The following is a 16,186-nucleotide window of genomic DNA, read 5'->3' on the forward strand; positions in this document are numbered from 1 at the left end:
GGCCTGGGTGGGGATGTTGGTTGGATGGGAGGGGGAGGCTGCTCCTTGTCCCCAAACTCTCCTTCTCCTGCCTTTGTGCATTCCCTTGTGGAGCTGCCTTTGCTGCCTGTCCCCATGGCACAGCTCCCATCGTCCCTGGGAGGGAAAGAGAAATGCCAGCATTAAAAGTCCTGCATCTTATTTGTTTGAAATTCAACTCCTGTTGGCTTCAGCTGCTGCTCCTGGTTCTAGCACAGTGAAACTTGTGAGCAGCAGCTGTTTCTCCTTTCATCCCCTCTGCTGTGGGTTTGGAAACCTCAGGAAAACGTGAATCCATCCACATGGGAGAATCTGGGACTGTGTGACCCCTTCTGAGGAGGGAACTTCTCCATCCCTTGTCAGAGGGCTTTAGGTTGAAGGGACATCAAGGCTCATCCCCTTCCACCCCTGCCAGGGGCAGGGACCCTTCCATTATCCCAGGGTGCTCCAGCCTGGCCTTGGGCACTGCCAGGGATCCAGGGGCAGCCCCAGCTGCTCTGGGCACCTGTGCCAGGGCCTCCCACCCTCACAGGCAGGAATTCCTTCACAAAATCCCATTAACTCTGCCCTCTGCCAGTGGGAAGATAAAAGTCTCTCTCCATCCTTCTTCCAAGCCCTATTTAAATATTGAAGGCCACAAGAAATTCTCCTTGGAGCCTTCTCTTCCCCAGGCTGTCACTTTGGTGGCCCTTCTCATTCCTCCTGCCATCTATGATGTCCCCCTCAAGCTGTGGAGGCTCCATTTGTTTAAGGAATTGTTTTACTTCTCTGTGGGCTGGTGGAAATCAAAGCTTTCGTTGAAGCCTGGTAGGAAACATCACGCGGGCTTTACTTGAGATGGAGTGGTGAGCTAATGAGCTTTGTTTGGAAGCATAATTCTGTTATTTCACATCAATTACCAGGTGACAGAGATCTGCAGCAATTGATTATCTAATGAGGGACTTGTTGTCCTGTGGGAGAGCTCCTGGGGACTGAAGGTGGTGACAGAAGGACAGGTGGTGGCACAATGGAAGCTGACACAATGTCACAGGTGTCTGTGGTGGCTGGGACGAGGGACACCGAGTCTTGGGGGGAGGAAAGGACAAACCCCTGCTCTTCTCACTGTAGAATCCCAGCATGGTTTGGCTTGGAGGAACCTTAAGGAGCATCACGTCCCACCCCTTCCATGATCCCAGGTGGCTCCAAAGCTCATCCAACCTGGCCTTGATATTCCATAGGAGCTCATTTAACAGGCAATTCATGATGTGGGGTGTTTCATAAAATTTTAGTTAACCAGACTTGAACTTTAAAGAATATTTTTTTTGTTTCTTTGGCCTTTTATTTTTAAATATTTTTTTTCTTGAATTTCAGGTGTTAGCAAAAGTTACAAGGTTAAGATTCCTTCCTAGAAAAAAAAAAAAAAAACAGTAACTGGAAAAAGCAGAATGCTTGTACATGTTAATTTTTCCATTTATTAAGGAAAGAAAGAGTTTTAATAATTCACAGGGATGCAATGAATATTTGCCTTTTATATATTCATATTTATCACTTGGCTTGAATTGTAAACATATTAATTCCTGCCTAGCAGTTAATGACTTTGGGTAATGTTTGTGCTCTCTTTATGCAGAAATTGTCCATACACCTCACAGTTACTTATAGGGACAACCTAATCAGAGCTGTTTCCTTGGCTCTGAAAATCATTTTGTCTTGCTCTAAGTAGCCTTTCTGAGGTATTTTTAAAGCATTTTAAAATAATGCTTAAATTTACCTCCTCAACAGATGATGAATGTTTTTCAGCCATAGCAAGAGAAGTTACAAATCTCATTTTTGCCAAATGTCAAGAGTGGGATGAGTGTTGTAGGCTCTGCCATAACTCAGGGTTGGTTGATTTTCTGCTGGAGTTTCAAATGTTATGCCCCCAAAAAATTTAGTTGGGTGGTTTTAAATGCAGGGAAATTACAAAAGTAAGAAAAAAATCTCATGTTTTGAGATTGAAAGATGAGAGAGAATAATTGGGATGTTTCAGTATTTTTCTTTTCCCATTTTTTTGTAATTTTAGTATATCTAAGTAGTACTGTAACATTCAGAAATACAGAAATATTTGAATTCTATGATATTAACTGGGTGGGGCTGGGAGGGACCTTAAAGAAAATTTAGTTCCAATCTCTATAATTCCATTGAGGTTTTGCAGTAGCCTGTGCACTGATTTTAGGTTTTTAATTGTTTTCTTAATATTTATTTTATATTCTGAATCAGTCTTAAAGCTGATTTGCCTTTGCTGGTTTGATTTGCCTTCCCCTTGGGGCAGATTCCTGGATCTCCAGGGCTGGGATGGGAAATCCTGGGTGAGTCTGGGCATGAAGCTGAATATCAGAGCCTGGAAAAGAGATTCTGCTTGGTCCTGTGGTTACTGCCCAGGTGGGAGGAAAAATATGGAAAAAAAAAAGGATGTGAATCATGGGATATCCATGCATTTTCTTGGAATGGTGTAGGAACTGAGCTGAGCTCTGGATCAAACCAGCCCCTTCCCAGGAACATTCCCTGTCCTGCCCCTGCAGCCCAGGAGCTGATTTTCACTTTGGCATGTTTTAAACCACTGATTTTAATCTTGGTTTGGTTTTAATTGCTTTTTCCAAGGAGAGATTAGTTCTTATTTAAGTGTGGATGTGTAATTAAAACACATCTCTCAACTTAAGTTGCTTTTGTTGCCCACACACTGGGGCTGTAGCTGGGGAAAGCAGTTCCAGAGCTGAAGATCCATCTCTAATCCTGTTGTTAATGTGGGAGTGTTGTTGTTAGAATGTGATAAACGACTCCTTATTTGGGAGGGATTTACTTCTTTCCCTTCTGATTTCTGCCAGAACAAAGTTGGGGAGGAAAATAAAATTCAATTATAGGTCAGAATTTATTTTGGTGGTGGAAAACCAACACTTCAAAATGTTTTGTTTTTGCTGGAATACATGGAGTGTGCTGGCTGTCATGAGGAAAATTGTCAAAACATGTTTTGCACCTTTGGTTTAGTGAGAAAATAAATAAGTCATTCTCCTAAAATATTCTAGGTGGGTTTTGGTTGACTTGCAAGTACAGAGAAACCTGAATTAGCTTCATCTGGAAGCAGCAGAGCTTCCTGAGCAAATATTCCATTCTTTCCTTCAGGAGGAGATTCCTGGAAGTGTCCAAGGCCAGGTTGGACAGGGCTTGGAGGGAGCTGGGACAGTGGGAAGTGTCCCTGGCCCTGGCAGGGGTGGGATGGGATGAGCCTTAAGGTCCTCTTGATGCCTTGTTCAGGCTGCCCCAGAGCAGAGGCTGGGCAGAGCTCCAGAATAAAGCAGGGATTGATTCAAAGCATCTCCTCCATGGATGCACCTTGGGCAGCACCAGAGCCCAGCCAGGGCTGCACCCAAGATGAACCAAAATGGCCCCAAAATGCACGGCCGGGCACGGGCTCTGTCCCTGGGATCAGTTCTGCTCCATTTGCACCTTGCAGTTCATTGTCCCATTCCAGCTTTAGCCCAGGCAGTCCCACCCTGCTTGTTTTTCTCTCTCCAGCCCACGGGGTTTGTGCTCCTGGGCTGAGATTTGGGTCATTTGTCCTTGGTGCCCAGCTGGAACAGGAATTGTTTTGTGTCCCTGCTCTGTGCACAGAGCTCAGCATCCCTGATGTGAGCCCAGCCCCACACACTAAAGCAGCACAGAATGGGAAACAGAGAAAAGCCAAACCTGAGGCATCACTTCCAGCCCAAACCAGTCTGGGATTCTGTGATCTTGGCTTTTCCATGGAATGGAGAAGGGAATGAGATATGTTTAACATGTTCAGCTTGTTTCTTAACTTCCAAATTCAAAATCATTATAAAAGCAAAAATCTTGTGTGTGACAGGAATTTCCTGGGTCCACACTGTTCATTTACCTCAGGCAGTTTGTCCTTTACCTCGTTGCTGGTCTCCTTTTGTCCTGTTGGGGTTGGATTTCTGCTGAGTTCAGGCAGGATCAGGATAAAGAGCCTTTATCAGCAGCATCCTGTTGGAGCTTATTCTGCTGAACGTTTTGGTCATCGTCCCAAATGATAATAAAAGAGGGGTTTAATTAATTCACTTTTCCACAATAGAAAAGTTCATCTTTTGCTTAGATTGCAGCTTAGAGATAGATTTCATGTTCTTTTCATGAGGCACCTTTGAAGCTCTTCTGGAGACTGCACATTGTTTAGCACTGAGTTGTCTGAGAGAATCCCCCAAAGTCTTCTGAGTTGCTGTGAGTTTAATAAGAAACAAAATTCAAATTTAATAATGTTAGGGAAGAATTGGGTCATTCTTGGATTCTCAGCCCACATATTCTTGTGTTCAGGTTCTGCAGATGAGGGCTTTACTGCTCCCTTTAATTAAATGTAAGGTATTAAACAGGTCTGTGTTCCTTGAGAGGGTGTAAAATGCAGATATGGCTGCTTCTCCAAATACCTGCAGACAGCTCCTGGAAAATACAGAAACCTGAGCTTATGAATCTCTGTTGGACAAGGGAAATGCTGTGGAAGTTTTCTTCTGCTCCTTGCAAAGCTTGCACACATTTTATAAAATTGATCAATCTGCAGAAGTTACAGGTGAAGTAAAATTGTGCTAAGAGACAATTTGTGCCTGTGAGATGAGGTAAAACTGCTCTGCTCTGCTCTGGAGCCAGGCTGGCAGATTTGGGATTGGTCAATTGGGAGAGGAGAAGGCTCCAGGGAGAGCTCAGAGCCCTTCTAGTGGCTAAAAGAGCTCCAGGAGAGCTGGAGAGGGACTGGGGACAGGGATGGAGGGACAGGACACAGGGAATGGCTCCAGAGGGCAGGGCTGGATGGGATACTGGGAATTAGGAATTCCTGGCTGGGATGGAGTTCCCAGAGCAGCTGTGGCTGCCCCTGATCCCTGGCAGTGTCCCAGGCCAGGCTGGACACTGGGGTACCTGGGACAGTGAAGGTGTCCCTGCCATGGCAGGGATGGAATGAGTGATTTAGGAGCCAAATTCCAAGGGAAGAACCAGGTAAGGTGAGGACATTCCTGTAGGCAGAGAAGAACAATTTCACTCCTGTGAAATCCCCTCTTTGCTGCTATTGGGTATTAATCTGTTCTGCTCCTCTTATCTGTCAATATTGGAACAGAAATTCTCACTTGAAATGTGACCTGTCTGGAAATTGTATTTCTCTTATTTACTGTTATTGATACATGCATTTGTGTAAATAGCATTAATTTGCTGCTCTAATATAAAATATCACAGAAAACTGAGCTGAAGTCAGAGAAGTCAGAACAAAGGACCAGCTTCTTAGGAGTCTTTCTGGATTTCATCACTTTCCTGCTCTTTGGGGAGGAGGGAATGAGAACATTGCCTGTGCTGGGGATTTCATTTTGATATCATGCAAATGTGGAGAGAGCCCTCCCCTTTATTTTCCCCACTGATGAGAGCCTGGCAGTAGTTCCTGTCTGCAAGGACTGGGTCACCTTCAGAGAGCTGAGAACAGCAGCACATCAGAGCCTGCATCCCATAAACCTTCCCATATCCTCTGTGTTCTGTCCCAAAACCTGGGGAGGGAACAGCCCCCGGGGTATGGTGTGATGGTGGATGTGCTGAGTGAACCAAAGGTAGGAATTAATTACAAAATGCAAAAGCCTCCCCAAAGAGACCTCCTCCTGCAAGGAGCTTTTTAATCCAGGGATCTGCGAACTGCGTGGTTTCATCAATTAAATTTGGATTGCACACATTTCTTATCTCTCATGCTCGCTGAGCCCCTCCATAAAGCAGTTGCTAAATAATTTACATTAAAACAGGAGGATGAGAAGCACCAAAAGTGGGATCATTTGTCTTCAAAATGGCTGTTGCTTTTAGGAGTGTATTCATCTGGCAGCATCACCTGTCTGGTGTGAAGATTATCATTTAAAAGATCATTTCTCTTCCTCTTGTTCCCATAATTTGTCATAGTGGTACCTCAGTGCTGCAGAGACAATATCCCAAATACCTGTGGGCTATCCCAATTACTGGGACTGCCACTTGTCACCAGCTATCATTTTCTCTTTAGGTTTATCTTGTCCTTTAATTCTTTTCCTGGTCTGTATCAAAGTTTTTTACAACGCTTCCAACATTAATTCTATTTGATAAATAAAATAGGGGTTCTCATTGTCATAGGTTTGGTTTTATTGTTCCTCCTCAGTGACTTTTTGAAGGAAATATCTACAGGGGCATGGAGTGACAGGAAAACAGGGAATGGCTTTAAAATGAAGGAGGGGAGATTTAGATTGGATATTAGGGAGAAATTCTTCCCTGTCAGGGTGGTGAGGCACTGGCACCAGGGTTATATTTCCATATTCAGTGCTGCATTTTTGCAAAATTACTTTAAAACATTTTTATGGGTTTTCCTTTTTATTTTTTACTGTTTGAGTACTGGCCATTCCCATAAATTCAGTTGTTTTCTGTATTTTATGACTGCATTTATAATTTTATTATCAGCATTAATAGATGTGTAAACCAAGATACCTGAATCAGATTTATTGAGGGCAGTTCTGTAGATTTTCAGTGAAATAATGTTTAGTGTAGCAGAGGGAGGAAAAAAAACCATGAGGAAAGGCAAATGCATTTAGAAAACCAGAAATAAATGTACTGACCTTGAGAACTCCTGAGCACTGTGGGTTCCATTGAAGGGTACTGTTCAATACTGACACTGCATGGAGCTTTTAAAAGAGAAACATTTTTTTGGTTAAAATGGACTTTTTTTTTTTTTTTTTTTTTTTTTTTTTGCAAAAGAGCCTGAGAGAGATGATAAATGGTGTTGCTAAAACATCTCATTAACTTTTTTCGCCTGCTTTTTACAGAAGTTGGTGCAAAGCACTTTTGAATCAGGGAACTTTTTTTGTCTATTCCCACTGTGTTACCATCAACTTCCTAACAAATAAACCTTGTGCAAAGGGAATTTCAGTGGAGCTGCTGTGATCTTGGAGTCACAGAATTGTGGAATGGTTTGGAAAAACCCCAAAGCCCATTGCATGGCATCCCATCCCATCCAAACCCATCCCATCCCATCCCAGGGTCACCTCCCACTGTCCCAGGTGCTCCCAGCCCCAATGTCCATCCTGGCCTTGGGCCCTGCCAGGGATCCAGGGCTTCTTTGGCAATTCCATCCCAGCCCCTCCTCACCCTGCCAGGGAACAATTCCCAATTCCCAGTCTCCCATCCATCCCTGCCCTCTGGCAGTGGGAGCCATTCCCTGTGTCCATATTCCCTCTCCCTTTCTTGTCAGCTCCTGCAGATGCCAGGGCCACAATCAGGGCTGGATTTTGGTTGTGATCTCTGTGAAACCCCTTTGATTTCCTTCCCAAATTGCTTTCCCTCCATCCACTCCTGCAGGGACTCAGTGCTGGAAAAGTTTTCCTTTTAAAACAAGTTTTCTGTTCACCAAGACAGAATTGTCAGAGATCAAATGAGGATCTGTAAAGTATTTCTTGATGTAAAACAAGGTTTGAAGACTAAATAAACTCATTCTCACCTCTAAACTCCCATGTCAGAGCTCTGCATTCTGCATGGACTTCCCTGGCTTGACCTAAAATTGGTTTTGCTGCTTGGGGAGGCTCTGAACTCCTTAAGTCACGTCAGGTAAAGGAGGTTTCACATCTTTTCCAGGAGCTCTGGAAGCAAAGTTTGTCACTGAAAATACCTTACTGCATCTTGATTGGCAAAAAGATGCTTCAAATGAATGTTTGTGGCAGCAGGAGACTGCCCAGATATTTATCACTGCCACTGTTGCAGGTGTGAGCTTCTGTTCCTGCAAGGAGAAAGGCTCACGTGTTTTATTCTCTTGTTCAAGAGGCAAGGTTTGGCCTGAGGAAATGGAATATTCTGTGTATTCAGTAAAAAATGGGATAAATGGCAACGTTTTGCACTTGTTTTTATCCTGCTGCTGTAGCCATGAAATAATTTTGTCTCTGAAGGTGCTGCTGAATTTACTGTGGGATTTTCTATTATGAGAAAAGAAATGTTGGTTTTAATAGTGTGAGAAATACATGTATGAATTGTTATACATAGAGAGAAATTTCTTTGCCGTGGGGGGGATTCTGCTTTGTTTTGAGTCTTTCCCCTGCCCTTCCTGGTGTGATGCTCCTGGGAAAAGCTTCAGGAATCAGGGGACAGTTCCTGCTGCCTGTGGTGACACAAATGCTGCTCCAATCCAGGAGCCAGTGGCCTCTGGCACATCTGGGCACATCTGGGCACACCTGGGCTCATTCCAACCCCTCAGCACCCCCAGGCCCTTTCCCACCAGGCCCTTCCCAACCCCACTGGCCCAGAGGGACCCTCAATGTCCCTGGTTTGGGGAGAAGCAATCCAGGAGAGGCAGGAATTGCAGCAACCTGCTGGCAAAATGCTTCTCTAGTGGATATTCTTTAATGATCTTCCTGTCTGTGTGACCAGCACCAGCTCATTTCTGAGCTTTGCAGTAGGGAAGGACTTGCAGGGTAAGGCCTGCCACTATTTCAGTGAATAAATAGCTGAGAAGTGCCCAGCACAATGGAAACCCCTTGCAGGACTGCTTGGGTAAACACAGCTTTGCAATTATTCCTATGGCTCAAATTGAAATTGATTTTTTAGAGAATTAGGTACCTTTTTTCTATATATTGCTTCCAGTGCTGGACTGTAGATGATGACAATGATCTCCAAATACAACTAAAGATTAAAAATCAACTTAAGATTAAAATCTAATCATGTTGTTAGCTATTGCTAACTAGTTAGAGCATATTAAAAACACCTAGAGTACAAATATTACCTCTAAATAATTACAAACCTTTATTAGCACTGTAATTAAGAGTGTGCTGGCTGCAAGTGATACCTCACAAAGGAAATGATGACTGGTAGTTGTACTTTCCTCCTAATATTAAATAGATTTTCCTTCCAGCAGGGCCTTGAGCAGTGGTTTGCAGGTGGGGATGTGCAGATCAGCATTGGAGCAGGGATATGTGTGTGTGATGGAATGATGGATTCAAGGAACAATTCTGTATCAAAGGAAGGGTTTTTATCACCAAGATAAACACCAAGATGAGCATGAATCATTATTTTGCTGCAGGGAAACAGGAAGAAGTGTTGATAACTGCTTAAAGACCAGCACCCAGTCTGCTCAGCACAACTTTGGGGGCTCAGCCTGAGCTGAAATGACAAAATTTAACAAGTTTCTGTCATTTTAACTAAAATTTACAGCCCTACAGAATTTCCTCTTGTTTGTGTTCCATTTCTATTTGCTTGTTGTATTTATTTTTAGCTCCAGCAGCCATTCCAGGCTTTTACCCAGCTCTCCTATTGGCTCCTATCAAACCCAGTGTTTGCTGTGCCAGGAGCTCGTTAGGCACTGATTTGACAATTAATGTTTGGATTTTGAGATGGTCCTGTCTTATTTCCATTTCATAGTAGGAAATGTTGTCTTTGTAGAGCCCCAGATTCTGTTCTTGTTAGAAAGTTCTTTTGATGTCCCAGAACAGCAGCTCAGGTGGACTTTGCTTCCATATTCATGGAGTTTGCAGGTGCCACAGAGCTCCCATCAAGTACCTTGGCATCCTCTGGAAAATCCAATATTCCACATGGACAAAATCAGTCCTGTAGGAGTTTAGATCTCAGCTCCATTGCAGGAGAAAAGCAAATTCCAGGAGTGCTGATCAGGTGGAATTTAAGGTTAACCTGTAAATTCTGTAAATAAGAGGGCTCAGAGCACATGCAGGTGACCCAGTGTCATTTCAGGTTTAATCTCAGTTTCTTGGACTGATGTGGAAATAAAGATTTTAAATTGAAATTAATGCTGAACTTAAAGGTAACAATAAAGGCTCTGTGCCTTTCTGAAGAGAAAATTCCTGAGTGTTCTTCTGGGCTGTGGCATGGAATAACTTGAAAAACAGCACAGAGAGGGGGATTTGCAATTCTGTCAAACCACAGAAAGAATCACTTATTTTCTAAGTAATTCTGAAGGAGTTTTTACTAATTTTTAATGTTTTTCCTCCTGCATTAAAGACCAGAAAAGATGTGGACATCATTAACAGGCTCTTAGCAGATAGGCAGAGAGGGAGGATGGACAAGAAGCTCCATTTTACCACATCTAGGAACCATGGGAATGGGTTGGATTGTTTCTACTACAACACTTTCACCCACGAGAAGGAAAAACTAAACATTATTTTAGTCATTTTTTACTCTTTCTGTGTTTTTAGAGAGATCTGGATGGTTCTGCTCTTCTGGTTTGATGGAATTCACTGGATTTTAGTGGTGTTTTTTTAAGCATCACTGTATCTGAAAATACCACGCAGCGAAATGAAAACTTGGGGTTGGTTTAGCTCAATGCTCAATATGATAATTCTGAAAGGATTTCTTCCTTGAGCAGAATATTGACTTTCCAAATGCAAATGCTGATATTGTGTGATATTTTTAGGAGTGCTGTTTATTACCTTGCAGACACTTTAATGTCTGAGCAATTTTTAGAAGAAGAATATGTCGCAAAAGCTTCGGTGATAAACCCATGAAATTGGAAACTTTTTGAGATGGGATTTTTTTTGTTTCCTTGACAGAATTTTGCATATCCATTAATGAATTTTAACGATGGAATTATCTCCACTGCATTCTGTGGTTCTCTCTAGCAATATTATGTTTTGCTGGCCAATATTGTGTTGCATTATCCTAAATAATGGATTCCTTTCCTTTGCTTTTTGCCAGGGGAGTTTTGTGGCCTGCATGACAGCCATCCTGAGGCAAATGGAGGATTACCACTATGCCCATTTAATCAAGACTTTTGGCAAGATGAGGTCGGATGTTGTGGTGAGTTTCATTTGTTTTATCTCTTCATAAGATGGCTCAGCTTGTGTTTGGGTTTTTTTTCCTGTTACTGGCCATTAAATGCACTTGTGAGATGTGAACAAAATGTGTTTGGCATTATAGGTTTAATAGAAAATAATTTTTTAGGCATTGTGACATGCACAGGAGTACAGCTGGAGCTGTTCAGTGCTTTAAAACTTGAGGCAGTGGATTGGAGGCAATTAAAAGAAAGCAGTAAAAATAGTAGTGATGAGACATTACTTAAATCTGGTAAGGAAAGAAGAAAAAGAATATAAAAAAGGCTTTCTTAGGAAAGGAACTTTCAGTTTAAATCTTCCAGATGTCCTGATTTTGTTTCTTGAAGTAGCTTTTACTTAGAGATCTGCTCACTTTCCCTTTTCCCTTTTATGCAAAACACTTTAACCTTAAAGATGCCCTTAGTTGTTAAATAAGCAATAGTAATTGAAATTTGTCTTCTCAGAGTCATTGGGTAGCCTGGCTAAGGCAACAACCCAAGTTAATTAAAGCATAATAGAAGGGAGTTTATAGCTGAGGAGATAAGTCTGTAATAGCCTGGAGGTGGCACTGCCATATGGCCAGGCAGGGCTGGGAGGGGACACCAACCCCTGGCTGAGCTCCAGCAGTGACCCCACATCATCCCCTCTGCCACCCTGGGGGGCTCCAGGCAGCTCCCAGCTGGGCTTGGGCCCTTCCTCAGCTTCTCCTCTTCCTCCAGCCCCACCACAACAATGCCAGGACCTTTCCTTTGTGTCATTTTCATGTTTGGACTTCCCAGTTTGTCCTGAATTTGTGTTATCCTTTCTGTCTGTGTTGGGCAAGGTTTGAGCTCTTTGCTCAGCAGAGAGCAGAACATTCCCAAAATAAGTGCAGATAAAGGGCTGGTAAGAGTGTGGATACAGCAGAGGGAAGAGAAAAGCAAGTCTGGATCTTTGTTTTGTGTGATTTTAATGTTTGGACTTCCCAGTTTATCTTGAATTTATGTTCTTTCTGCCTGTGTTGGGCAAGGTTTGAGCTCTTTGCCCTGTTCCATTTCTCAGCCACTTTTTGCACCTGCATCTCTAAAGTTCAGAGCTGATTTTAAATAATATTCATTAAGATGTGGAGGTTTATTGGCAGAGCATTGTTGACCCTGTGAGTAAAGGAAACTACAGGGAGTAAACTAAATTTTCTTTCTCTTTGTTTTTCTATGATTTTTTTACTTCTTTAACCCAGCAATTTTTGGTGCCACTCTCATTTGACTCAGCCAGTAGAACTGAAATCCAGGAATCTTTGCTTTTAAACCCAGAGCTGGAGGGGACAACTGCACCTCCTATTGCAGAGGATTCCATTTAATCACAAATCAGTGATTTAGAACTGAGACTAAATTCAGCCAGGCAGAAATGAGAAGCTTCATCTTAAAAAAAAAAAAGGCAAGAAAAAGGGAAAACTTAAGGTGTGGTTTCTTTTTCACCACTGGAGACCCTTAAATCTTCCTTCCTCTGCTCTTGCTCAAGCAGGAGTTGGAAGCTCAGGGCTGGAAGTGCTGGAGGAAACTTTATGGTCTGTGTTATGTAGGTGGCAGGTTTAGGTTATTATAATGGTCATATTTGGCCTCAAAAGTCTTCACAAAGATGAGGTGGAGTGCAATAAAACCAGTCTTTTACCTCTCTGCAGAATAGAGAGTTTAGATTTATTAAGGAATGTCTGTTCAAAGAGGAATTTCTTGCTTTAAGATCCCTTCCAGCCCAGACTCTGCTGTGATTCTGTAAAATCAAAATCTGTGATTCTGCTGTCATCCTGAGATGAAATGTTGTCTGAGATCAGGGAGGTTATTTCTGGGACTGATTTTTTTCCCTCTTTTTACTGGGTAAAAAATATTTTTATTTGAGACACATTTGGTTTAGTTGACAAAAAGTGCCTGTTAATGTTCTGCCATGTGGAGAATCTCAGCTGAGCCCAGGCTGTTTCCTTTCCATCAGTGGATGGGAATTTTTTAGGGGTCTTACCTGCTGTGAATTCTATTTCCTATTAAATAGGATTTGTATTTGTAGTTGGAGAGAGAGCAGGAGTTGTAACCCTTCCTCCTTTAGTACAGGTTTTTATGTTCGGAAATATTTGTCCTGCTTCCAGTTATTCTGAAAATAAGTAGATTTTTCTTGTCCTGCTGGCTTCCCTCTCTTCCCAGCCCCTCAAAAACCCTGAGTTTTCCTCATAAAATGAGGTTAATTCATCCAAACCATTTTCTTTTCTATGAGAACCATAAAATGGAAAAAAGAGCAATATTATGAATGCATAAACCCCAGGTGAGCATCAGGAGCCTTTTATTTGATCAATAATTAGCTCAGTTGTTACAGAGCATTATTTAAAGTACCTGGGTGAGTGTGGGGTTATTAAAATGTAAATATCAGGGGGTGGAGATGCAGAGCTGAATCAGCAAAGTAGGTCAGAACCCCCAGGCTCAGGAAGGAACCAAACCATCATCAATGGAATTCTGTCACCAAAACACAGAAAAAACGAGCAGGAAATGTGCAAGTTGAGCTCTTAAGTGAAGGCAGATCTTCCTGAGCTGGAGGAGAGGCTGTGGGATGGAGGAGTGGTGGCAGTGGTGACACCTGAACCAGGAGCAGCTCCAGACTTGCTGTCCATCCATGCCAAAGCAGCAGGATCTGTTCACTGGGCATGGTGGTGCTCGATCAGAGGTTGGATTTGGTGGTCATGGGGGGCTTTTCCCAATTCAGAATTCTGGGATTCTGGGATTGTTGCTGATGTTGTAAAATGGCAGAGGAGCTCTTTGACCAGGAACGTTCTGCACATGGTGGAACCCAGTTCCCTGGATGTCCCCAGAACAGCTGGGGTTGGAAGGGACCTCTGGGAATCACCCAGTGCAGCCCCTGCCAGGGCAGGGTCCAGGTGGGTCTGGGATAATTGCAGAGAGGGGAAATTCCACCTTGCTTTGTGAGATAACAAACATGGAGAGACAATATTTACCATGGCCTGGAGGGACAGGACACAGGGAATGGCTCCCACTGCCAGAAGACAGGCATGGATGGGAGATTGGGAACTGGGAATTGTTCCCTTTTTTGGGCTGGGATGGAATTCCTAGAGCAGCTGTGGCTGCCCCTGCATCCCTGGCAGTGCCCAAGGCCAGGCTGGACATTGGGAGCACCCTGGGACAGTGGGAGGTGTGGAATGGGATGGGATTTCAGGTCCTTCCCAGCCAAACCAGTCAGGGATTCTGGGGTTCTTGATCCCCAAGCCATGTCCTCAGAGTCTCTGCAGCTCCCTGCATCCACTGATGGGAATTTCTGAGCCAGGAAAACATTTGAACAGAACAGTGGATTAGAGGATAAATCTGCTGAAGATCTGCTGGCTCTCAGAGCTGAACAGAGACTGATGAGAGCAGGGACTTCAGATTGGTTTCTCACTGAAAAGGTTACACAGAAACCAGTCTTAGTTAAAAGTCCAGTTGATGGAACATATTGGGGATTTTTTTTTGTAGGCATTTGACATTTTAAAGATAGACCAGATAAATACCATTGCTGAGAAACTGTATCAAAGGGAAGATATTCTAACCTTGGAATGAAAGTTCATTTTTATCTCTGTGTGAAGTGGATCAAGGACTTTCTGCATGAAGTTCTCTTTTCCCCTTTATCTTTCTCGCAGCATTTGATATTACTGAAATTGTTAGATAGCAATTACAGATTCCCAAATTGTAGGAGATGATTTACATTGTAAAGTACACAAAGTTTCTGCTCTGAAGAACTGTGTGTTTGTAGCTGTGTGGAAATAAATTGGTTTATGCTGTTAAATTAACTTGTTCTTGGGCAGCTTTTCACTTACAGAAGCAATTCCTGCTGCTCCCTTTAGGGAGGGTCCCTCCCAATTTTGGGATGTCCAAGCCATGTCTGTCCTCTGCCCCAGGTGGGGGGTGATGATTTGAGCTGGAAGATGTTTTTATTTTAATACATAAATAATCTCAGTTTCTGGAGAATATCCATGAAGGGAGGGATTATTCATCACCTGACTTCTGGGATCATTCTTAGTGCAATCCTAAGAGTTAAATAAATATTTAGCTTTGATTTCTTTTCCTCTTTCCATGAACCAGTGTGCTTTTATCAACTTCCCAAGAGTATGTTGTGACAGGTGTATCACAATACATTGAAGAACTGGGTGGTTTTGTCCATAGTATGGAAAAAAATGATGATTTTTCCAGTAAAAACTCCTTTTGCAAAATTGGTGAGCCAGTGTTTGACCTTGATGAATCCCATTATTGATCCTCTTGATGAATCCCTTTGCTTAAGGGTGGGATTACTGTTTTTATAATTTCTGAAATGGAATTACTGTAGGATTTATGGGCATCATGTATAAATGTGCTTGAGTAGGATTTAGGTGTGTTTTTAATGAAAAATGTCTTTTCGATGAAGCAGAACACAAAGACCCCTTTGGAGTGCAATCATCAATAACTGCCACCACCCCTTGGAGTTCCTTGGTCCCATTTTCTCCAAATATTATCTCTTCTTTTAGGATTTCCTGATGGAGACATTCATCATGTTCAAGAACCTGATTGGGAAGAACGTCTACCCCTTCGACTGGGTGATCATGAACATGATGCAGAACAAGTGAGTACAGAGGGACAAGTTCTAGAGCTCTCCTGAGCACAGAGAGAAGCTCCAGAGCTCTCCTGAGTATGAAGGGAGAGGCTCCAGAGCTGAGTACAGAGGGAGAAGCTCCAGAGCTCTCCACAACTCCGGGGTTGCCTGGAAACAGCAGCTGCAGCCAGCCTGCCCTGCCTTCTCCTCCTCCTCTGATGCAAAGAATTATTGAAATGTTGGCTCTGGAGGAGCATTGTAGTGGCCTGGTTTAGGGATCTTGGAAGCCACCTAAAATTTAGGGTGGTGTCAGTTTGAGAACCTGGACTTCGGAGCTGACTGCAGCTGCAGTAAAATTCTATCCAAATCTTAAAGTAATTCAGTTTATTCTTTGGAAGGTGAATTACATATTTTTCTATCCATATCTTAAAGTAATTCCATTTATTCTTTGGAGGGTGAATTGCATGTTTTGCATATGACCTCACATTAGGTGGTGTTGTATGGAGTTGCATGTCCAGGAATGTTTTCTCTGGTTCAAGAAGAATTAAGGAAGTTTTTAAATCCAAATTCCATCACCCCAGTAATGTAGAGAGAGGCTGAAAGTGTTCCTAATGCTCATTTTTTCCCCAATAATTGCAGTTCTGTCATTATTTAGCATTTCTTTGTGCAGTGTTTTATGCTGGTGACATTTTATTAAGTGTGTCAAATGCTTTTATGTGTACTGAGATGAAAGTATAAGGGAAAAACATTATATTTACCAGTTGCCTGGAGAAATCTCTTCTGCATTTACTGGAAGCTACCAT

The 16,186-nt window shown here is 42.7% G+C and overlaps 1 protein-coding gene across 2 annotated transcripts in view; it reads left to right on the top strand.

The window, feature by feature from the left end:
* Positions 1–16,186, top strand: part of DOCK1 (dedicator of cytokinesis 1) — a 279,185-nt gene that overhangs the window by 140,462 nt on the left and 122,537 nt on the right. For both annotated transcript variants that reach the window (XM_058028591.1, XM_058028592.1), the window contains exons 28-29: positions 10,696–10,797; positions 15,319–15,413. In XM_058028591.1, coding sequence (XP_057884574.1) covers positions 10,696–10,797; positions 15,319–15,413 — 197 coding nt within the window. The remainder of the gene's footprint in view (positions 1–10,695; positions 10,798–15,318; positions 15,414–16,186) is intronic.

This window comes from Melospiza georgiana, chromosome 8, assembly GCF_028018845.1.
Source record: "Melospiza georgiana isolate bMelGeo1 chromosome 8, bMelGeo1.pri, whole genome shotgun sequence".
NCBI classification, from domain to species: Eukaryota; Metazoa; Chordata; class Aves; order Passeriformes; family Passerellidae; genus Melospiza; species Melospiza georgiana.